The 24985-nt window shown below is 40.2% G+C and overlaps 1 protein-coding gene across 5 annotated transcripts in view; it reads right to left on the bottom strand.

Annotated features, from left to right (window-relative positions):
* Positions 1-1670: 1670 nt before the first annotated feature.
* The window catches only part of LOC103904428 (core histone macro-H2A.1), a 39365-nt gene continuing 16050 nt past the window's right edge, over positions 1671-24985 (bottom strand). For 2 of the 5 annotated variants that reach the window (XM_009285911.1, XM_019473863.1), the window contains 5 exons: positions 22424-22534; positions 15874-15973; positions 10325-10414; positions 6975-7149; positions 1671-2410 (listed from right to left, as the gene is read on the bottom strand). In XM_009285911.1, coding sequence (XP_009284186.1) covers positions 2245-2410; positions 6975-7149; positions 10325-10414; positions 15874-15973; positions 22424-22534 — 642 coding nt within the window. In that variant the 3' untranslated portion in view covers positions 1671-2244. Of the gene's footprint in view, positions 2411-6974; positions 7150-10324; positions 10415-14297; positions 14389-15873; positions 15974-22423; positions 22535-24985 lie in introns of all 5 variants that reach the window. The other 3 variants (XM_009285913.1, XM_009285912.1, XM_009285915.1) reach the window with 3 other exon arrangements.

The raw sequence follows: 24985 nt of genomic DNA, 5'->3' as shown, positions 1-24985 counted from the left end.
TTTTTTTTTTTTTTTTTTTTTGCAAAAGGCCCTGAATCCGACCAAAGCAAATGGCACATCACAAGCAATCCCAATGAAATCAACGGAGCTATTTATGGAGCCAGCAGCTGAATAAGCAGATGAGATGTGAGGCCAGAAGAAGCAAGTCCATGTGATTTGAATTACAACGCAGTTTGCTTTGGGATTTTCTAGTCGAAAGACAAAAGTTGGCCCTCCCGGAATGGTGTAACGGTGTAAAAGAGAGTTTTATTAAATGCCATTGGAGGCTGTACTTCTCTGAAAATACTGGTAGACAAGCCCTTTTTTTTTCCCGTTGCTGACATTAAAATTTTGAGACTTTAAAAAAGTGAGACTTTACACAGTATAGTAAATTCTACAGTGCAGAGACCAAGAAGCTGTAATCTGTACACTCATTTTGATGTGCACATTCCTTCTGTGTTAAAAATCCCCTTCTGTGCTGAAAAAATTAGGACCCTTCTCACACCAAGCGTTTCCTCAGGTACCTGCTCAGCTGTGCTTTTATCCTATTTTTTCAATCCTTTGAGTGACACCTAGTGAAATTTGTGGAAAGTGCAGTTTCGGTTTTCTTTTATGAGAATCAATGCAACTGCAGTGACACACACTTCTCAATTGAATGCTGAAGAACTGCACCTTACTTCATTTATTGCCACGTGAACGGCTGTCTTTGAAGAACGGTACCAGACGCATTCTGGCCAGTTAAAAATTTGAAGTTTGAGCCCATAGTATGGTCAAACACCTGACGCATTTGAGGCACAAAATTAACTTACCCTTTTCTCCTTTTAACTTTGTGCATGCGTTCAGATAACACTGTTATTTCACATTTTACCTTCTGTTGTTGCTGCTGCTGTTCCTCTACAGCAGTCCACTTGAAAGCTGCAGGTATCTGGACTTCTACACAAAAAAACCCAAACTCCTGCAGGAGCTTAAGCTACACTTTTTTATTATTTGGTATTCCTGAGCTCACGGAAAAGTCAGTCAGCTTTGGTCCGCTCATTGCTCTGGATCAATCCAGAGTGGATGTGAAGTACTCTTTCATCAGCAAATGAAGTTTTCAACAGAGATGGAAAACGTATGCCTACTATCTAGAAAGTAGGCTAAAGACTTCAAAGGAAGAGCTTCCTCTTCAGAGCGAGCATTCATATGCAATAGCTTTTGAACGCGTAACCTCTTCTTTCTCAAAGTACAAAAACAAGTGACTTCCGTAAAGGTTTATGTTGGTATGGATTTCAGCTGTGCAAATGATATGGCAACCAATACGAACCAGGCTCATAAATATTTGGAAAAAAATACAAAATGGCTTCAAACAGGCCAATATTAAATGACTGGAACTAGTTCAAAAAAATCCTAGGCCTTGCTTGATCTAAAAGGCTTCAACCTCCCAAACCAAACAGCCAATTAAGTCAGATCCTGAACAGGAAGATCTGAAGCACCAACTGCGAAGTCTGAATGCTCACTGGAAAAAGATCCGACTGCGAGCGTCGCTGGGCACGCACGCCTCCAGCCAGCACAGGCAAGAGGCCCAGCATCTCCAAACACGCTTCCAGGCCACTGGTTCAGATCTGGTGTTTTATCATCCCTCTCACAGCTAACTTTTCAGAATTTAGAAAATGAAGGCTTAAGGGAAAAATTAATTCAAGTACACCAACAGCAACAGTTCAAACATTTTACTAAATCAATTCACACAATTTCAAAATTGTAAATATAATTAAGGACAACAGGGTTTCTGTATTTTTTCTTCCAGATTTATCATTAAGACAATAAACAAACACAAATCAGGTTTATAGCATCTGTTCTTTTAAAAAATGAAAGGAACGCCACTCGATGTATTGATAAAGCACCACAACACAGTTACAAAATAGGGTCGGCCTGTTTCTTTCACAAGTAAAAGACTACATACTCCTAACGGCTTTCTGCTTCAATCCATACTTCATTAAAATAAAACTATAAAATCTCCTAGATTACACTAAGTTCAGACGATGCCTGGTATACAGTGCATTAACAGCAGTAATGCCAACTATCAGTGCCAACAGAAAACATTTTAGAAAGTAAAACCAAAACAAACACCACCCCCCCCCAAAACAAAACGAAAACCCAACAAAAACCCCACCTTTATTCCCCTAGATGAGCAAAATTTAAAATAAGGGGTGCTCCGCTTCACAATGAGTTAAGGATTTGGGGAGGACGATGGGCAGAAGAGGGGGCTGGTACTGTAGCTTTCTAGGCTTAGTTGGCATCTAGTTTGGCCATTTCCTGCACGTATATCCCTATACTCTCACTGTCAAAGAGCACGAAGTACACCGTCTTGATTGAAGAGGACATTGTTGACACAAAATAGCTGGAGATGGCTTTCAGGATCAGCTGAGCAGCCGTTTGCTTTGGGAAGCCGTTTCTAGAAGGAGAGACAGAAAAAGAAAGGCAATCAAGACTTGCTGAACAAGCTTTTGACGGTACAACCTCGCAGGGAATGCTCCGTCTTTTCTCTACCGCAGCACGGTAAATAAAGCTACAAAGCCAGTGTTTACAGCCTGAATTAGAAGCTGCAAACTTGGTTGTTTAGGCAAGACTTAAAATGTTCAAACAGAAGAAAAGCATTCCCAAAATACGAATGCAGAGTGCACACACATTAATGGGTTGAACCTTGCAGTATCTGATGGGTCAATTATTCTCATTTAACAGACAAGTAAACCAACGGCCAGTCAGCCCGAAGTGTTCAGGAAAGCAGCATATACATTAGAAGTTGCAGAGTCAAACCCCTCCTGAAAGCAAACCGACCATTAAAGAAAAATAAAAAGGGATAGAGAACTTGATGTAGAAAACAAAGCATGAAAAGACACAAAGTACAAAACGGTTTTACCACTATTAATGGTTAATAACAGAGCACAAAATTTTGAAAGTTACTTGTACAGCCTTGCTGCAGACTGACAAGGAAGAGAGAATGAGTTCTAGTAGTCTGGTAGTGGGAAGCAACACTGGCGTCACCCTTACCATTTCAAACGTGGTAGAAAAAGTGAAGCGGGCTGAGCGAAGGTGAGCAAGTCTGCGCTGCTGGGCCACAGTGGGCCCTGTCCAGACGGGGTCAGTCTAACTTCACCGGGCTTGGGAAGCCAAAGTAGCTGTGTCAGGGCTGAGGACAGACTTAAGGGACTTGGAGGCTTTTCTAAGCCAACCTCAGCAACACTTCCAACACTCCTTACATCCTTTTTAGTTACAGGCTGATTCAATGTAAGTACAGTCCTAAGAAAAACATCTTGAAAGGCATCTGCTTGGTATCAGCCGGAGAGATTTGAAAACCAGAGGCCTTTCTACTCCTCTAGTAATGCCTAAGGAAGAGGCTCCCGCCTCCTTCTTCTGGAGAAGCCACAGACAAAACAGAACAAACCTTGCTGCTTTCTCAGATGACAAAACTGTGCATGACTGAATTTCAAAGCTCAGTGCCTAATCTGGGAACCCTTCTTACGAGCTTTTTCATATTTTTATCTAGCAGCCCTTGTCTGAAAGTTTCATCTAATCTTAAAACAGGTCAAGCACAACTAGAACGGTCTGAACAAAGCCACGACCTGAACTGAGAGTTTTACAGGTCATGGCAAACTCCTGAAATCACACCTGGTAACTACTTCGCATGTGGCCTAAGCTTTGCTGCGGTATTACTCACGAAGTACTGCTACCCACCCAGACTGTGGTTTCGCCCTAGCCAAGGTCTGAGCGCTCCCCGGGCCGCAGTGAAGTGCGGTGATGGGCCATGATCACTCTGTTACGAGTAGGACCCAAACAGAATTCGAAAGAGCCCGTTGAACATCACCTGGTTGCCGGACACGCACTTACGGATACACAATGGTCAATACTCCCTGTTATAAAGTGTGTACTATTAACACTACTAGTAATTTACAGATTACACAGATGGCTGAGCTTCTCAGGAGTTTCCTCAGCAATTCGAAGAAGCTGGGCTAAATTCACCTCTGGCACTACCAGGTGCAACATCACTTAGCATTTGCTCACTGAAGCACCAAACTCCGACAGCAACACGCTGTTGTACTCTCCCTCTCATGACACGCTGCGAGACGCAAAACGAGAAAGGCAACCGCCTGTGTCACGGCCCGCTTACTGCACGTTACCTTCCCACAAAATACACTCCGAGAGCAATTCTGTGGTAGTGCTGCCTGTAATGTCGTATCATACATGCTGCCCGAAGATAATGCTTGTGATATTTCAGAAATGATGACACGAAATAGCTCATGCTGTTTCTTTCTTTTCTGAAAATGCCCAATTTTTTCTCTTACTGAAGAAGAAAAAAAAAAAGGAAAAAGCCTTGTGAAAAAAACCTTCTACTCTTCCAAAGTCAAATGAGCTGGTGAGGGAGAATCAGCTGTGTGACAAGTTAATCAACTGAGAGCATAGTTTTGACATCGGAGCTACTTCCTACTGTCACCTTACATACAGAAAAAGACACAGACTCGGCATGCCTCCACTTCTCATCACCTGTTAGTTACTTATGAATGCTGCATCCTGGCATAGATTGAACAGATCTTTGAGGAATTTTGCTCCTGAGCACGAATTGTCACGCAGGCCAGCATCAAAATCAGGGTATACACCGTTTCTGAATTGCTCACAGGGGACTCTGAAGTCATACAACTTCCCCTCCAGTCGTGTTCCAGCAAGGCAAATGAAAGAAGAGCAGCCTGGTCAAAGGCAGGCACGCACAAAGGGAAGCCGATTAAAAGAAATTGTTTGGGACCGCTCTCCCAAAAGAAAGGAAAGAGACAGAGGAGAAAAATCAGAAGAAAGGTGCTGACCCAATGGCCATGTGTGGGCTGCAAGAAACAGAAGCCTCTCGCGTCGATCTACTGCTCCGAGTTAAATTCTTGTGACAAGGCGGTTTGAGACTTTAGCCAAGCTAGTGTCAATTCAGATCAAAGTCAGAGCCTCAGAATGAAATCCCTGCTCCGAGGATGATTTTATGTTCAATCCCTAACTTTCCTTTCCCTGTTCTCCTGCTGGCCCTACCAGACTGAACTCCAGGCTACCTCTGTACAGCACCCAACTTGTGCCTTCCACAAGTTGGCTGTAGCTGAGCATCTGGCCCACTGAACGCTACAAGTATGCTATTTTATTTCCCGCCGTGATTTATTTGAACTGCCCTCATGTAATCCCATTCCCCAACTATAAAAGAGAATGAAACTGTTTATGTGGGTTTATTGGGTGATGTCTGCTTGACAGATGTCTGTACTAGAATAGCTAGACACATGTGGTGTCTTTGGCATTTGTTGTCTTTAAAAGCTTTACTTTTTTTTTTTTTAATGCTTCTGACTTCATAAAAACAAGTAGAGTATTGTCAGAATATATTCTGTTCTCTCCAAAATTAATTTATGCTTTAATATCTCTAACTGAGAGAAAAAAGGGAAAATACACAACCTCATATATTTCTCAAGGCCTGTTGATTCCTCTCCATCTTTTAAAAGCACCGCTTCAACTGGCTTGAGTGAGAATGACGTGCGTATGCCAAGCTGAGAACTCAGCCACAGATCTTGCCTGTCAGTAACCAGATTTCATAACAGAATGTGAACCTCATGATTATTCAAGGGTTTCACCACCTTCCAACACCAATCGACTACTTCGCAACAAGGGTGGGGAATGGCTCTTTGCTGGGAGCTATCCAGAAGAGAAAGGGCTCTGTGGAAGATACTTTACAGAGTCTCGCTTTAGGCACCTACACAACCAATTCCACAGTCACTCTGCAGTCCACGGAGGAATACAGTTTCTCCTAAAAAGCAATTCACAGCTTCTCGTTGTGCTGACTAGCCTGTGAACCTGACAGCTAATTCAACAGGTTAGTAGGAACCCTCCGCTATATTTCTCTGTCGTTCCACAGAGTTTGCTCATGTTACCTCCTTAAAATGACACCCACGCAAATTAACCTTATTTGGAGCTTTGTCTGATGCAAGTCGCTTAAATTTATTATCCTAGTGAAACTCCTATTTCTTCATTCACCCAAAAGCTCAAACAGCACTTCCTGCCCTAACCCACAGAATATGCAGGAATTAATCTAGTGTTGCAACGCGGCACAATGGGAAGAATATTCTTGCTGTGCATCAGCCAACTTCTTTCATGGCCAATTCAAAAGGGGCAGTTGTTCAGGGTTAAATACACAACTGTGTAATTCAGCCTAGATTTGGCCCTTGGTCTTCACACTGAGCCACCCTTACGGGCCAAGTATTCCAAGCCCCCCTCCCCGCCCCAAACCCAAGAGCCTCAGATGAAAAGCGTAGTCCGTATTTGGACTCTTTAAGAACGTGATCCAACTTTCAAAGGCACCGAGCATCCTGTACAAAGCCAAAGGACCTTAACTTTAGACTTTGGCTTTCAAAAACTTTGGCAAAGGCTTTTAAGGCCTTTTTTTGTCTGAAAGAGTCCTGTGATGTAAACTGCATGAAATTCAGCTTACGATTTTGGGTGAAAGTTTGAAGTGACTCTGCAAATCCTGAGAATCAAGGCACTTCAGGTCTGCTGCTTAAACGAACGCTAAGCCCTGTCTTCTGGCCGTCCTAAGACATGTATTCCGTAAGCTTAATTATGCACTAAAACTAAGTGTAATAGATCCCTTTTCTTCATGTTCTCCTCCGCATCCCCATTTTATATGGACAAATTGATAGTCTGAAAAAAGCCTTTTAATATCTTCTTTAAAAGTTCGTTTTATGCTCTTTAACCTATTTGCATGCTTTAAGATTCTGCAGGGATCACTACTAGACCTGCCAAGTTGAACTGGAGAATACTGCAGGCTCCATGCACAGCTTGAACGAACCTAGAAGAAACATTTCATTCGGGGAACTGATCTAAACGAACAAGAATAAAGTCAGCATTGCAGCATTGGGTTTTGTGCCTGAGAAGGGACTGGAACATATGAGATGGCACTTAGAAAACGTGACCTATTTGGCATCGGGTTTGTGTAACAGCCTTACCTGCCACTGCCAATTGAAGGAAATGCAATTGATTTCAGCTTCTTTTCATCAGCCAGAGCCAAGCAGTTCTTCACCGTCTTTTCCAGCAGCTCCTCGCATTTGTCCGAGCCCCAACCTGGGCTATTACAGTGGATCACGAATTTTGCAGGCAATCCATGGCCAGCACTGACAACAGCTAGTAAGAACCGAAAGTGAAACATAATTGCTTTCCTCTCCTTAGGATTAAAAGAGTGCATATGTGATTAAAATAACAAACAATTGACAGACATTCCTTTAGCCCCGTGAATGTTTTAGATTACAAATCACACAGCCTTAAAATATAACAACATGATTACAGAGACTTTGTATTTTCCATTTCCAGCTGCACTTTGCTGTGGCAATTTATAAATCATAGCTATAATCGAGCTTATTTTAGAGAGAGCAAGAATTCATGGCTGACATCAAAGGAAACACATTTATATTGGGGATTGTGCAAACTCGTGTAACTTGTAAGGAGAAAGGCAAGTAATCTGTTAGAATGTAAACCTGTTCAAGGGATGATCTTGCTTTGGTTCGGTTTATTGCAGAGCTACAGTAAGTATCGGGATGCTAGACAGTCACACGGTTATGACTTGTGTGACCTTCAGCTACTCCTGATAAATACACAGTTTGTTTAGCTAGCTTCTGCTCACACTGCAGCCCAAACTGGATCAGTTCAGAGCTATTAGTGAATGCAAACTGGTAAGGAAGGCTAGAAAAGAGGTGAATTCAGATTTTTGCTTCATTTCCAGCTTTGTTTCTGAGTAACTGTCAAGAAGGCCTTTTGTGTGATTTCAAGACTTTGGGCCTGGTCTTACTTGAGGTTTTTTTTGGGTATGGGTCATCCAAGACCACTTAAACAACGCTGGGTTTAGTTTCTCTCTTTCATCCGTCCTTGGCAGACGGTTGGAGAGGATGCGTTTATAGACTCACAAAGTTTGATTCGCGCTGTTTATATACCAACAGGCAAGGCCTTGTATGTACAAAGAAACGGAGAAGAATTTTTAGCATGCTAAATGTGTATTATCATCATGATACTATCACGGACATGTGGGGACTAAGAGGATGCAGCACAGCCTGCCTACAAACTAGTGACAGCCAGGGATTCTCCAGACAAGAGGCCTTCTCTCAGCAGGAGAACACATTCTGGGTTCACCACTTCCCACCACAGAGCAACAACAGACTGTGCTCCGCCTGCCAGAAAACAGGATAAGAGGATCGCTGCCATTTCTGAACCCACAGGTCTGTGGTTGCAATTAAAAACTTGTAACTTCGGTTTGTTAAAAAAAAAAAAAGGAAAAAAAAAAAAGGGAAGAAAAGCACCCTGATCACCAGCTGAGGGAAGAAAAACAGCTAGTCGAAATCTCACAAGAGCCACTGAACCTTCATAAAGAGTCAGCGCCCTAACACGCACGCTTTGGGATATAATCATACGTGGCCACAAAAGGGTAGGTATAAAATGGCAGCTTATGTCTTCAAAAACAATAATAAAAATACCAGTAATTTAAAAAAAAAAAAAAAAATTAGGTTTGTAAAGGTGCTTAGAGGCCAGAAATCCTCTACTCCATTCTGGAATGTTTATGAGGCATTTTGTTATTTAAGTATAGTAGAAATAACTCTTGGAGCACATTCGTCACATATGGATACTATCCTGTAGCTGCTGCAGGAAAGAGAAAATAGACTTTGCCATATGGCATTCTGACCGGAGGTTAATCAGAAGAGTACATTTTGAAGGACAATGGAAGCACAAGCATTTACGTTCTTATGGGTTTGCAGATTCTCGACATGTTGAATAGCCTCAGTCATAATGTGCAACTAAAACGTTGGCAGATTCAGAATACATCACAAATCCAAGAAAAATCTATTAAAAGCAGCTGACAGATCTCTAGTCAGATGTGAAATGTGGGTAATATCTTCATCCCGAAAGAATAAAATAATGTATTGATACACATCACCAACTTCAATATTTCTCAGGGAGTGTTTTCTAGGGTAGTCATTAATTAACTCATTAGGATTCTGTTGAGGACAACTGTTAATTACCAAGAGCAGTTGTCCCTTACTTCAAATGCAAGTACTCTGAAAGGGGAAGTTATGCTTTTGCTGTAGAAACAGAAAGAGAGAACCATGGACACGTTCTGCGCTAGTTACAATTATATTCCAGGTAAGGGTCCTGGTTATTGGTAGATTAAAGGGATACCCATATAATCGAGAAATCTGAAAACTGGATATCCGTATGATTGAGAAATTGATGTGTACCAATTCTCCTCCAACAAGTCCCTAACAGCCAGTTTCTGCCAGCGTAGCGTAGAGCTCCCCACGGGGTAAGACTGCCAAGCAGCCCTCAGATCTGAGGGATGCACCGATGGCTGAGGAAAAAAAAAAATCTTTTCTCTCCAACTTGCAGCCTATTTGTGAGCAGTTTGGTCTGGGCTGATAAAGAATACTGTACAGAAGTAAGCCAAAAAAAAAAAAAAAAAAGTGAGTAAATGATTCTACATATTTTTGCAGAACAAGAATTCCAAGAAGAACTTGTTAAAAATTTTAAAAAGGGAAGGAAAAAAGTATTAAGCACCAGAAGTAAACAGTTGTAATTTTTCCTGTCAGAGCTGAAGTCTTACATCTCCCCTTCAGCTTCAGTCAGAATTCGTTTACAAAACTGCACCCACCGTATTTATTTTTATAGCATAAACACAGATGGCAGAATCAGCCTTCTATATGAACAACATGTATCAGCAATTTCACAGATGGTGTAAAATTATATCTCGTCATTACCAAACTTTATTACTCATATAGTATTTTTTCTCAGATATTACATAAATTTTGATAACTAGGCATCAAAAAGTCGTAAGCTTTTATAGTGATGATTTTGGCACTGATTAAACAAAGTACCAGAGCAGATGCTTAACTTTAAGCACGTGCTTAAGTTCAGTGAAAGTCAGCGGCACTTCAGCAAAGCAGATGTTTAACAGAGCGGGACTCGACTGTTCTGAAAAATAAGCTTCTAATTAATTGCTTTTCTGAACTGTGCCCTTAATAACCAACATTCGTTGTGTACGCGTGTACCTGTGAACAGACTGATTTTACTTGTAATATTACATCCCTGCACCGTTTCCCAGATGCTTTGGTAAAGGTTACTCAAGATGCAACGTGTGTATTTTAACTTTGGAGAATACAAATACCACGTAACCCGTAAAAGTTGTCTGCAGACAGCGTGGACCCCAGTGGTGTACCAGAACGAGCCTGGCTGGCTGACCGCGATGAAGACGGCCGCAGACAGCGAAGCCAGTGCCCGCCGTCTTTTGTCTGCAGGTTTCCGAAGCGCAGAGCCTCACCTCCGGCTATGTCCAACGGCCCGTTCTTTTTGCGAAGCTCAATGACAGCTTCCACAAACTCCTTGCCGCCTTTCTTTTCCAAAGTGCTCCCTGAACAGAGAATTGTTATTTTACTCCTCTGATCCCAGGTTTCCACAGCAGACATGTGACTCATCATTATTTTTTATTACATCATTCTAGAGTTTTCTGCCCAAACGTTTTTTGGGGACTGCAAAGTAAGATCTAAACCTTTTGGGACTTCAGAATTAGCTAGTCATTAAAAACAACAACAACAACAACAAAAAGAAAAAACCAAAAAAGACAACCCTAACAACCCAAAAACCTCACATCGGTATCCCTTGCTAACATTCTCAGACTCCGCTTTTAAAGTCAAAACATCTGACATGACATCCCTACCTCCTTCCTTATCACGAGCATCTGTCAGTGTGAAATGTTCCAGAAGAATGCGCTAGCTCAAGAGTGGTTGAAGGGTCATAATTCCTTCCCCTAAGGTTCATTTCCCCTCTCTCTTACAAATTGTTTTAAAGAGCCATTTGCCACAATAAGAATTTGAAACTCACCTGATCTTGGTCCCTGACCCCAACAGGTGGCACCAGGAATGAAACAGTCTCGTGAGTGCAGCGGGCTGCTTTACTTGGTAACTGCCCAGCTTGTTGAGCCACCTTTAACCAAGAGGAAGAGCCTCAGAAATAAGGAGAATCTCTAAGGAACATATTCCTCCAATGAACTTCTCTAACTACAGCTAAGGAGCTGGACAAAGTCATTCTGGGAGGAGAAGAGCTGTGCAGTGTTTCAGGGCAACCAAAAGGTATGCTGTTTACAAAGGCAGTCCATCACTAAATGGTTTAGATCTTATTTTGCAGCTCTAGTTTTAAATATTAATATTAAAAAAAACAGCCCAAGAAAGCATTTTCCTAACTACATAAGCATCCCACAGAATTTTGCACTGTGCACATTAATTATAAAGGTAGATAAGTAAAAAGCAGTGATATCATAAAGGCTCTGATTTGAGATATTACTTTGAAAACTGATTTCCAAAAATTCAGAACTAGGATCTCTAAAGATCTAGACATTTATTTGGTGAAACCCCTTCCTTTCACTGATGAAGAAAGAAAAAATGCATTTTCTGATGGAAGTGCACATACTGTATGCTCGAGGAAGCAGAGCCCCTCCTCCAAGATTCAGTTTACTAAATAGTAAGCTTACTCGAAGAACTAAGAGGACTGCAAGATGCTTTTGTTTTGACACCGTTGCTAAATGGCTTCCAAAACGAAGACTAAAAGTTGAAAACAATGCATTTGTTTGTTCATTCAAAAACTGACTCTGTGACCCTGCCTCTATTTTGCTATTGGCAGTTTACTGCTTTTGGGGTACAAAAGCCGAGGACAATTAAAAAAACGTATGCCTTCTCTTTTGCTTTTTTCATAACCAATTCACAGTGGGTGTTTGCCAAAAGCTGGATTGCAAGGTCAGACTGTGTAGGTCAGAGTGGAATTTGCTCTTTGTGCTCACTTAAGCTTTTTTATATAAATACTTTGGTCTAAGTTTATGCAAACTCCTCACTAAGAGGTTTCTGAAACTCAGTTACCTATCCCTGTGCAACTGCGTGGAAGGCACCATCTCACAAATCTCTTAGAAAAGACGGTACTGGCTTTCTCTGCAGCAGCGAGGTGCCTCAGGAGAGCGTGCTAGGAAAGGAGACCCGCCCCAGAACCGAGGGGCCTGGAAACGCGGCGCCCTTCAAAGGCGGCGCCAGGCCAGCCGGCAGGACACACAGCGCCCTTTGCTGAGCCAGTCTAGCAGACCTGGCTGACACCAGGGTCTTACAGAACCTCTCTGACAGAGAAGGGATGGGGAGGGAAAGAAAGTCTGCCATTCTAGTTATATTCTTGTTGTATGTACTTCCGTATCGTTCCTATTTATATTTGTATATACTCCGGTTGTGTTCCCCTTGAGTCCATGAACTCGGATCAGTCCTAAAACCCATGACATTCGTAATCCTTAATTTCTCTTGTTTCAAGGGGAAACATAATTAAGCCTTGTGCAGAACCTAGGAACAGAAAAGATCTATTAAGTAGGTCATTTCTTTGCCATTGCAAAGCTGTTGTACATTTAATGGAATTTAGCCTAGTTTGGTTTAATTCAATCCAGAAGGATCAGCTTTTTCCCTTCTTCTGGGAATTAATTTGTAATTAAAAGCAATGAACAACCCCGTCAGTTTATTTCACTGAGCTCTCTTCTTGCAGATCTGGTACAAAGAAGAGCAGAAGTAGTATTTGGTATGGATCAGTGAGGTTTTCTGCATTTACTCCTCAATTACTTTCTTCTTCTGGTTAATAGTGAGGGTTTCTATTGAAATTATATTTCAGAACTATGTTGTAAATCAACTTCATCTGGGAAAGGACATCCTGTATTTAACCATTTTCCACTACATTAGCAAGTTTCTTGATGGAAGTCTTGCTTCACAGCTTCAAGGTTAGTAGCTTATTTGCTCACAGGCATAAATATGTGTCACTCCCATGAGAATAAGATCATTATCTCATGCTTTCCCAGCAGGCATTGGTATCAGTGTTGAAAACAGCGTTAGCAGAAATTTAGGCTCTAAAATTCTCAGGATAAGCCCCCAGTACATTTAAATTGTTAGGGAAAAAAACAACAAAAAATTTAAAAAAAAAAAAAATTTAGATGGGTAAAAGTTAATCATTGGAAGCTAAGCATTTGTGCACTTCTATTCTTTCTTACAGCAGTCAGAGGCAACAGGAACCTACACTAAGGAATGAGCAGTGCAGCTTCGAGAGACAATTTTCTTTGTAGGGTAGCAAAGCATTTCTTTGTCAAAGGATAGGAGACAAGCACATTAGCTAAGTGAGTCTGACAGACTTTAGCAGCGTATTCTTCAGCTACAGGGTATTCTGACACTTTTATTTTAATGTCTCTGCATAATGTTTAGCCAGCCAAGTCACAGCTGTTCCTGCTCCGACAGGCTATACAGAGCTACATTCGCCTCCGTGTCACTCGGAAAGTAGCCCCTTCAGAAAAAGCGGGTGGTGTAGGGCACGCCAGCTCTGCAGCAGGACGCGTGTCCCTCCAAGCCAGCACTGAAACAGGGCCTCGGGCGTGGAGGGAGACCGTTCGCATAGCGATGACACGGTTAAGATGAGAGGCTGGGATCACGTGACTTTGTTTTTAAGCGTGGTGGGTCATCACCCTCACCAGCAACTTCGGCATTCAGCCCAAATTCTGATTTGCCTTCTCAAATTACCAAGGCAGTGCAGTTTAAAGTACCGCTACCCTTTTACAAAATCCTTCAAAATACTGTACGCAGAGAGGGGTATTACTGAGATAATTCGTGTCCCCTGAGTAACCCTTAAGACGTCTGTCATGTTTTCTGTCATGCCTTCTCTCATCGGTGTAGCTTAGATGACCGACTGCCTGAAAAATGTATGTAACGTCACTAGCCGTGTGCTTGTGGGCCTGAGGACCGTTGAGCAGGGCTACAAAGGTAATCAGTCCCTAAGGTAAAACATGAAAAAACTAACCGATCTGAAGAGTTCAGAAAATACAGATGGGCTAGATCCAGCATGTCAGATGTGAACACCTGAAACTTGGCATGGAGAGGGCGTACTGGAACTGGTTAGAAATCTAAAGATCAAGACTCGAACCATATTCAAAACAGGCATTTAACATGTCAAACAAACAATGCGGTAGTTCTTTTGCTTTGGTCACATGCCTGCATTGAACGTACTGTTCCTGCACCTCAAATTTTGGCGGTGCATTCCATTGTTACTTCTCAAAGTCTGATTTGGTGATAAAAATCAGAAATGCCTACTGAGTTCGCAATTATTCATTTATTATCAGTCAGGACTGCTGGAAGTGAGAAATGAATGCAAATCTGCATAGCTACAACAAGCTTGTGGCTGCTGATTGACCATGCACACACATACAAACTCCGCAGCACTGAACTTTCCATTACCTACTTCACCACCGGTGTAGAAGTCAGAGTTTGTCGGGTGAACGACAGCATCACTGTCGATCGTGGCAATGTCAGCCTGTACAACTTGCAACTACAACAGGTAAACAGATGTATATCAACCACGTTGGACAGAGACCCAGCACAGGCTCTACATTTACACATGTACCAACGTCCATATTTTCCTACCTTTACATCTCCAAACCTTGCGCCAAAGGAGTATGCTGAGTTGTGTGTGCAGGTGTGTGTAGAGAAAGGGGTGTAGGGAACAGGAGGAGGAATATTGAGTATGACATGATCAAATAAATGTTAAAATGACAAGTCAGAGCAATCACATGAGATAACTTCCAAAGTTTTAAAATCAGCTAATACCCCATTTCACTTTGCAGAAACCTAGAACAACCAGTTCCCCACAGAGCATGACACTAAAATATGGAATCTGTTTAAAAAAAAGAAATTCAGGATCATCAAGCCAAACAAAATAACTAGTTTCTCCATTTTGTCAGCATCAATAAGCTGACAGGCACTAATCTTCATTTTGTTCCTAAAAATGACAGTCTCCTTCATATGGAGGAAACCATGTATTTGCAGACAGGGTTGTACTGAATTTGCTTTAAAAAATACAAATCATCGATCTTATATTTTAAAGGTAAGGCATATTTTCTAATTGTGCGTTGGAATGGCTGAGACGCTTGTAAAAATACACCTATTTCTGAGAAAGGCGGATTTAAAAATTAGCCTTCTTAAATCTTTTTCTTGTTAAATTACTTGTGTACATTCCCATGGGAAATGCAGTAGTAGAAGAATTACGGGTTGTATTCCATTAAGGAAGTTTAAAAAAAAGACAGCAGCAGCTGTAATCAAATAAGAAGGGAATGCAGTACCTAATGCATGAAAGTTAATTTTTCTTTTACTTTTGCTGATGAACAGACTTCTGTTGAAGAAGGATTTTTTTTTAAATCTTTTTTTCAATCTGGAGCAAGATAGAAGCTTTGAAAGCGATACACCATCTACGATAGCATCTACAAGTTCATTGTTGGTATAATACCAGTATTTGTTTTCAGCTGAATGTGGAAGTGACAGGGAGTAATTGAAGCATAGTGGATACAAATTATTTGACTGAATTAAACATGAAATCAAGGCAGGAAAGATTGAGGGACAGTTAATTATTTAATCATTCCTCTTTAAAAATTTTTTGCCTACTCTGAGTATCAGAAAAAAACCCGAGATTGCAGTTAGAATGGAGAAACTGCTTATTTTGAAAACAACCTGACAAAAAAGTATTTTAGTCCTCAAAGTATCCAAATAAGAAACCCCCCAAAATAGCTAACAGTCACATATGATCATTATGGAAAAGAATTTAAATGACTTGTTTTAAGTGAAATCAACTTGAAGACTAGCAATAGCTGCAAGTATTCAGATTTGGTGGAAAAGTATTTTGAATGTAGTTCTTCAACAAAACAGAACCTGCAAGATTTGAATTTCTGCTCTCATTAAATGTATGAAGCCCTAGAGAGTAAATTCTGGGTTCCATAATTTCCATGTGACCGTTAGTTGTGTCAACCCATGCCCCATTTACCTAGGTCATCTTTAAGGTCAATGTCAGCATTGGTAGGATTGATAATGGCCTCCACCTCGAAGCCGGCTAAATTACTGATTTCACTGTGAATAAGGTTCAGCTGAAAAGAAAAGCATGAGGTGGGAAATAACAGGACAGCTGGGAAATCACAGAGAAGCTGCAGAAAAGTGAGCTTTGCAACACAGATGGAGATAGCATCACTGCAAACAAATATGCAAAATAAAAGGCAGGTCATAAAGGAGGGTTATTATCAAAAAAAATTCAAACACAAGACTCAAACATTGTTCACACTGGGAGGACATGAACGGACCTACTAACAAGCTCCGTTTTGGCTTTATGCTGACCGCTATTTGGGATTCTTATTTTGGCGTTGTAAGAGGGTATTTGTTTCTCATTTCTTAAGCATCGATTACAGGAACGTCCCGTGACCGTTCAGCACTGAAACCGGATAAAAGATGCTGCTCCTCCTTCTTTAAGCCAGCAAACATAAGCATATCTTTGAGAAAGCACACGCTTGTCTCCAGCGATTCCTCCATCCTAACAAGGGGACACGTTTCCTTCTCCGTCCTTATTAGTGGTCACCGTATTCTGTATTGCAGGCACTTCAGTTTTCATTTGCACAGTCCCGCTGCCTTTGTGAATGGCTGGTGAAGTGCTGTAAGCAGGCGCTATTACGTGCTTATTGCTTCTAGTTTTTATTTGCTTTACTTCCTTTTGTCATTTACGAAAATAGAGATGTTAACCCCACCCAGTAATGCCCATTAACTCCTCTCATTAACACCCGTGTATTTAAAGCATGCTTCTCAATTGCTGTCTGAATGATTACACAATCAGAAGGGTTTCTCACGGGCATATGGTAAGGTGAGGAAGTTAGCACAGATATCTAGAGATTAACCTCACATCCGCACTACGTGCTCTTAAAAGAATAAAAAGGATTAATGAATATGAGGAAGTGCAGATTTCAACTTCTAGCAACACATTTTGAGCAAGACTTACAAACTAGCGTATAAAATGAGAAGTCAATGAAAAGACCAGCAATGGTAACAAACTGATCCTGCCATGCCATACTAGTGAGGCTGGTTTTTTGCAAGTGCTTAGAGGTGTAAAGGGATAGCACAGTTTGCTTACTACTGACAGTTCGGGTGTCTCGTCGTAGTAGGTGACCCACACCACAGAAACAGCTCCGTAATTTGAGGCAATTGGATGCGAATGCCAAACTTGGCAAAAGTCGAAACCGCAGCACGCTGACAGGTATGTGAGGAAGCTTATAACCAGGGGGTTGTAACGCTGCTTCGTAGCCGATGTTGGGAGGTCCGATTTCGCGTGCACCAAGTTTACTACCGCCAACACTTAAAACACTTCAAAGTGCAAAAAAATTTTCCAGACTCTTTCATATGGGGAAAGACATTATCTACATCGTAAATTACGCTTATATCTACAACATGCATTTAAAACGATCGTTTCAGTAGCTGATTAGGCAATATGGAAAGCGACTATGAAAGAGAAAGTTCTCATTCATTTATGCAAGTCCTGAAGCCAGCTGCAGTTAAGCCAGGCTTTCCTTCGAATCCAAAGCCCGCTGGGTTCAACCTATGAAGCATAACATACACATTCAGGCATGGCAATTAATCTCACCAATAACTTAATTTTGCCTCTTGGTTTGTAAATCCACGTTCTGTAAACTTTACTCTTCAAATCTTCTCCTTGTGTATGTGAGTTTATTAATAGGGAATATGAGCCAATTCATGTAACCAATACAAGTGAATGGGTCATTTAAGGAGGCCAACATCCATATATTTAAGTTTTAGGAAAAAATTACTTCCATTTCATTCATGTGATTATATGAATTGACCTTCTTTCTCTTTTTAGAAGCCTGCAATTTCGTATAATTTGCATATGTTGCTTGAGTAAACTATGTTCCTTCAAAATAGGGTGATTTTGGCTAAAAATGAGTGTAATTCAGCCCTGTTTTAAGTACGGGTCTGTTCAGGAATTTGTAATAAAATCTAAGAAAGCTTGCTTTCCAAATAGCTTAGAATCCTTTAATACTTCACACGTGGCGAGTTATTCATACTTGAGTTTGAGTCTTGAGTTTGACTACAAGCAACTGCTGTTTAAAAAAAAAAAAAAAGTCAAATCAAACCAAACCAAAATGTTAAAGAAACTTTATGAATTTTGAAATTAAAAAAACAACAACAAAACACATGCACACACCAAAAGACTGTTTTGTGGAGATTTTAGTATGTTCCTAAGCATATTTTGTTCATTTTATAGGTGACTCTCTTTGATCCCTAATTCTCTGTTCTACAAGTTTTTGCCCCAGACCTATTGGCTGCAGTTTGATTTCAGACCTTTAATCTCTCTCTGCGCCTACTCATATATGGGATTTGCACAGCAACCAGCTGGTAATCGAAGTTTCAATTTAACAGCAACAACAAAATGCTTAAAAAGCTGCCCATCACTGATAGCATATGTCGGCAGCTAAGTATTACTTTGCTAAATTTTGCATTTACTGTTCAGTGCACTGTTAGCTATCTGATTGCCAAAAACAATTAAAAAAAAAAACAGACTTTTCCCACAGAATTAAATCCTCCAATGAGTAATTACTCAGTTTTGCCACCCAATAGTATGAAGTATGTATTAGACAGAAGAAGTGATCCCCTAAAGGGCCACTTAAAAAAAATAAATAGGCACAACTTGCATATACATGTGCAACAAAGAATGGACATAACTTTAGGTAACATTTCAATTAAATGTTAGTTAGAGAAAATGCAGATGGCACTTAGCACATCCATGAGTATTTTCCGAGCCAAGCCTTGCATTTCTTATTTCAGACAAAATTACCTTTAAAGTCTTGGAACTTTTTCTGGTATGAGTTTCATACAGAAAACTGAAGACGCTTGTTGCAGACAACAAGCTGAGGTCTCTCTGAAAGTCCAAATCCTAACGCTTAGGCTTGAGGTCTTACAACTCTGCCTCTATCTACTCCAGAATTGTCTCAGGAAAAACAAACTAGTTAATGTGCAGAATACCACGTTTCCATTGGGATGTCACTTGTAGGATGTGCAATCATTTACATATTAACTAGATTTTAATACTTAATTAGCGTAGCACTAATACACTTCTACATGTATAACTGAAGGGTTCTTTGCCATTTCCTGACCTCTAAGAATTTCTAGCTGCATGTCAGCAGTTACCTAAAGATTTAATGCAATAACAGTACTTTTTAAAAATGGAACAATACCCAGGTTTGCAACATTCTCGTTGGTGTTTTTAGTAATTAAATCTGGGGATGTTAGAAGGATGAAGAGCTGTTCTTGCAAATAAAACCCTTCCCTTTCCCTTCTGCAAACATGGAGCCAAGAAAAAGATTTTTCCCATTAAACACTTATGAATGACACGATACTAAGAACAGGATTATTTTCTTCCTCCCCTGCATCTAGTAAATTATTTCCTGATCTAGCAGATAGTGGTTTTGCAGACCGAAGAGACGTGCTGTAAAGGTGTTCAAGGATGTCACAGAAGGTTCAAAAGATACCGATTGTTTGTTTGGGTTTTTCGGTTTCAGGTTCCTGTGTTTGCACTGTAGTGTATTAAGAACACACAGAATGTGAAAGTATACTGAAAATCTGCATGTACAAATTCAAGAAAAATCAAGTAACTGTGATTGATATGAATATTTTTGCTTTTCAAATGGAAAAGCTCAACATGTTTTAACACATTAAGCTTTCCTACCACCCGTGCGAAGAGTGTAACTATCTCCATTTCGCAAATGGGGAAGGCAACAGAGAAAGAAGAGGTGATTTACGGTTATCTCTGAACCAGCCAAAACCAGAAGCCAGGAGTCATGGTTTTCAGGCCTCCAGCCGAACCACCTAAACACACTGTCCTCCCTACCCAAGAGACTAGCAGATTTTTCCTTCCCTCAAAATGCTGTTTAAGGAGAGCGAGGCTATGCTGAACAGAAGAAAGGTCCTCCTCCAAACCGGCAAACACTTTCTGCCCTCACGCGCTTTGGAAAAAAGCAACATGCACGAGTTGAAGGAATCCAACTGCAACACTACTGTCCAGAATCGCTACTGAAGAAAATTCTCAGTTCATTATGTTTGTGAACACCATGTGGCACTAAATTAAGACAACTACAACGAAACAGATTTTTTTCTGTTAAGCATCGGACTTAAACTTAGATAAGTATTTTAAAAATCAGTATTATCTTTTTAAACAGCAATTGCATGTAGAAATGGCTATGCAGATGCATTTAACTGATTCAAAGTCGCTAGAGTTTTTATAGATAATTGTTATATTTAATTTGTAAATTTCGAAAATAAACAGCAATTATTTGAGACTTCCATGTGTCACTTAAATAATTAACAACCACCACCATCAATCAGATCGTAGTCTGCTAAACCTGCACGTAGCAGCAGACATCCTGTCACCCCCAGGAGCCTCCTGGCCTATGCAAAACACACCTCAAGTTTAGGAGGGAGGACACATTCAACTCCCACCGATTCCATGACTGAAAGCTTTATCTTTGCCTTTTTTATCACAAGAAAATAAAAATTATTTTGATAATTTTGAAAATGCATGTTTTGAAAATAATGTCTGGGAAATGATCTCAAAATATTTCTAGGAATAAGCCAGCATAATACATTTTTTTTGTTGGTTTTATGCTAAATAAAATCTCTTTGATCACTACAGTGCAAATGTTTTTTTGCATTTTAAGCTTTCCACATTTTCAGTCTTAACATGAATACTTAAAATAATTTAGGTCGGTCTAAAAGTGCTATTTTAGGGGTAAATCAGAACAAAGACATTAATATATTATTTATCAGCTCAAACAAGGCAAGAATTTTATTTTTAACTCACACATAATAGGACACAGAAAATTCTTATATTTGTTAGATATAGCCTACTTTTCTTAGATTTTTGCACTAACCATTTACTGCCTCTAAAGGCAGTTTCTCACAGGGAATCAAAAGCAAAGTATAATCTGTGCTAGACATATTTCTACAGCACCTATGCATTCTCTACCCCTCAGAAAATAATCGGTTTCATTTGGAGTGTTCCCTCACAGGAGACAAACAGATTTTCATTCATCTTTTCATTTTTCTTTTAATTACGTGTACTGTGTTACAAATAAAAGCTTAACACCTGGCCCCTCTCATGTGCAGGGCTAATGGACAATGAACCAGTATGGGGATGGACATGTCGTACCAGTAAATTTTTCAGGGGGCTGCACTCCAAGTGAATGAGAAAGCCAGAAAGTCCACTTGCCAGTACAAGGTACTCACTGGAAAGCTCTACAACAGACACGGGCTTTGCTCACCACAGCTTAAAGCAGTCCTGGGGTTCGTGATTCTCTTCCACTGAGCCCAACAGCAAAGCCTCATTGATTTGCTGGGTCAGCCTTGTTGGAACACAACACTAGGTCTTACTACAGGTGTCCTACGGTAACTAAAAGGAGTTCAAAATCAGGTCCGAAAGTCTGACATTACTTGCTTTCTTGAAACAGCGATGTAGTTTATAAATTTTGGGTTCTAGTTTAGTCATCAAAATGTTTTTAAAAATATGTTCAAAACCACCCCCCTACTAGAAGTCAAATAACAAAAAAACCTACCAAACCAACAATCTAGCTCTAGCTGTAAAATTAAATGTGGAAAATCAGAAGTCTTGCAAAAAATAACGTTACTCTCATGCATGTTAAACTTAGCAAACAAACTGTGGAAGGATAAATGGAGAACAACCTCAGTATGAAATAAAAATGAGTCAGAGGAGATACATTCCACAATGGACAATGGCTCATCTTTTATGACTTATAACGCAATGATCTGATTACTGAATGATAGAAGAAAGATGCAGTTTTACTTAACAAAACTTTGTATCATGAACTAAAGGCAGGTTTCAAGATAAAAGACCAAATTACTTTAATGAATTGTCTCTTTAAGTGGATCCTCTCTTTAAGCCGATACGTATTGGTATTAAACCACCCCATGTCCCAAAGCATATTCACAGGGAAAAAAGGATCGTTGACTTCTAGCTCTTCAGAAAAGCATCATTCATGATTACACAGCATTAACTTTTGTAAGTAACAAAGCAGAACAAAACATAAAACCACTATTATGAACAAATGTCTAAAATAGGTTTTGGTAAAAACCTGTAAATCATTTACATCAGCAATGAAGCGGGCTGCCCATTGGAAAAAGACATTTTATTCTTAGAATAATCTCATCTTTGGCAGAAGCTTAGCTGTAACAATTATGCTGTTTATGAATAAGGCAAGATAGATTACAAGCACACAGGCTTTCCTTCTATTTGAGTATTTAATTATGTAGCCATATGAAGACTCATTTATGTATTTTTAAAATGTTCTAGAAGTTGTTTTCAGAGAATTTCTTTGTTCAAAAACTAGTATCATACACCTCCTCAAGCGCTCAGTGGGGAAATGTCCATTGTACCTAGATGTTTTGGGGAAAGGGGGGTGGTGGGAGGGGGTATTCCCTAAGCAGCACTGAAGAAATAGGTATTAATTTATAAAAATGCAGGAGCATACCTTCTGGCCAAGAAACAGACTTTTGGTGGACAGGACTGTGAAACCATCTGCAGGAGTTCCCTCTGTTGTACTGTCAGCACTGGCTGATTTGCTCACTTCTCCCTGCTTCTTCTTCCGAAAACATAGTTAGTTAGTTAACTCAAGGCTGAGAGAAAGCCACCGTTTAATAACACGAAGATATATGATATGCCATAAATACTTACCAGGCAAGAAAATGCCAGTACAAGCACTGGCGTTTGGATTTTATCCTTTAGTCCAACTAAAGTGACTGATTACAGCTGAAGGAATCAATAGGAAAAATGACCTCAACGTCTGCATAGCTACATAAGCCTTTTCCTGCCTACGACAGTGCACAATTCAGATGACAGCTGTCTTAAACGTTGCAGGCAAAAATATAAACAACCCCAAACTTTCACAGCTTTCTAATGGCTTGTGCGCAAAAAGATAATGTACCTATTTATATGTGTGGGTAGACATTCAGTCTAAGGCAAAAAGTGACTCGTCAGACTTCATATTTTGTCTCTTTGAAGGGAGGTGCTCCCAGATTTCACAAACTCATTTTTAGAAATGCTGCTTTGAAGTCTGGCCATCCTTAGAGCCAGTGTCAGAACAATACACCTACTTTCTACCTGCCTAGTAGTAGGAAATGGGCTGAACAATTTTCTCTGTCTTGTTTAACATGATCGCCTTCCTTTATCTCCAGTAAAACTGTAGGGGGAGAAGGAGTTCCCCTCAATCGCCATTCCTTTTTTTTTTTAACTGTATTACTGAAGTAAAAGGATAGGTTTCAGGAATGAATTGATTTACTGAATAAAAATGAGAATCAGGAACATTTTGAAAAGGATGCTTCATGAAGACAGTGAATTGACTGCTGTGGTTATAAACTCAACTGGTGCCAAAAATCACTTCGCATTTTCAATAACATTACTACTTATGATTTCATATAAAATATTTGGTGCCTCAGCAATACCTATGCTGAAGCTAAAAAGCACACCTGGAATATGAAGCAAGCCACTGTTCTCCTGTTGTCCCTTTCCAAAGTATATAAACTAAATCTGTGGCTGAGCAACTAAAATGACTTTGATGCAAGAGTACATTGGTGCTTCTAGAAGCTGTAACCATGCTTTACTTTACACAAGTGTTTTGAAAATTAGATTTTCATGGGTCCTATTTCAATTCCCCAGGAGTTTACTGTTAGTCAAATACCAATATAGCAAGCAGACAATACAGTTTATTGTGTGGAAGAAAAACAGAACCCCACAACAGACTTCCTGCTTTTGTAATCAAGTAGGGGAAAAAAATTCCAGATTTAGGGAAATTATTAGTGCATGGTTATTAGAAGCACTGCACTTGAAATGTCAGCTACTAGGTCTTCTAAGAGAGGAAACAAAATTCAACAGTTCGAAAAACAAAAAAGTGAAACAATCAGAAGAGTGACCAAGTAAACAATAACAGAGACATACAGGATGAATACAGAAGCTTTGTTTGACCCAGAAGGCAACTTTTCATATGCATTGTCCATTTCATGTGAAATGCATGTACTTTTCTTCCTACTTTCATAACCTATTGCTTGACTGTAGTTGTTTTGCAAAAAAAAAAAAAACCAACCCAAACCCCCACAAACCACAAAGATCCTTGGTTACACAGGCTCACATTAGAAAGATTCCCTACTCCTACAAACTGAAACTAAAAAATGAATGAAGGAATGTTCTCCTTAGTTTAAAAGGAGATGCTATTCTTAGTTTCCTAGCCTAAGAAAAATCACATTTTGGTCCTCTTATTCTCCCTGTCACCTCCACACTCTGTTCTGAATGAGTTTAATTAATTACTAGGAATTAAAAAAAACAAGTCTAAACATGGAAGAGTCTCATCTATAAGATACTAATAACAGAGGGGAACATTTGTGGGTCTTCAGCTTAGCCAAAGAAATTCTGTGTAGCCACAATACAATTTCTCTGATGCTGCAAGAGACTCAGCTACCTGATCTAGCAGAATTGCATCCTACTTCAGAAGGAGTATTTCACACTCCTTGGATTTCATCAAATCAACTAACTCAGAGGAATCTTATACTAAGCTGGAGCAAAACAAAACCCATTAAAAAACCCAACAAACAACAGAAAAATACAACACTTGAAAACAGGACTCTGACATGCTAACGGCTGAGGACATTATTACAACGCAAGTGACTCAGGCTGTTGTTTTTCTTCAATATTTACAATTGCAAAATGCTGCTTTAGTGTGACTTCATTTTTGAAAAAAATACCCAGATTCCCTGTTTCTTGCAGACAAATATCAATACTTGAACAAAGTCCAAGCAAGTTTACTCTGCCCAGCCCAATGCAGGCACCTGCGCAGTCACAGCAAAGCTACCCCTACAGTTGCTACGTAAGGTCTCGTTTGCTCACCAGTAAGGCGTAACTAGTGTAGCCCCATCCACCCTCTTCTGCCTCTTGGTGCCTCCAGCCTGTGCCCGCCTAACGACTGTTTCGTACAAAGAACAGAGTATTTACGGCTTGCCTGCCTGTCCTGCAGACCTGCGCTACTTCTGAGGGTTTTCAGGCT

The sequence above is a fragment of the Aptenodytes forsteri genome, unplaced genomic scaffold, assembly GCF_000699145.1.
Source record: "Aptenodytes forsteri isolate BGI_AS27 unplaced genomic scaffold, ASM69914v1 Scaffold54, whole genome shotgun sequence".
In the NCBI taxonomy this organism is placed as follows: domain Eukaryota; kingdom Metazoa; phylum Chordata; class Aves; order Sphenisciformes; family Spheniscidae; genus Aptenodytes; species Aptenodytes forsteri.
The sequence above is the reverse complement of the archived record's forward strand: the minus strand, read 5'-3'. Positions and strand labels throughout refer to the sequence as shown.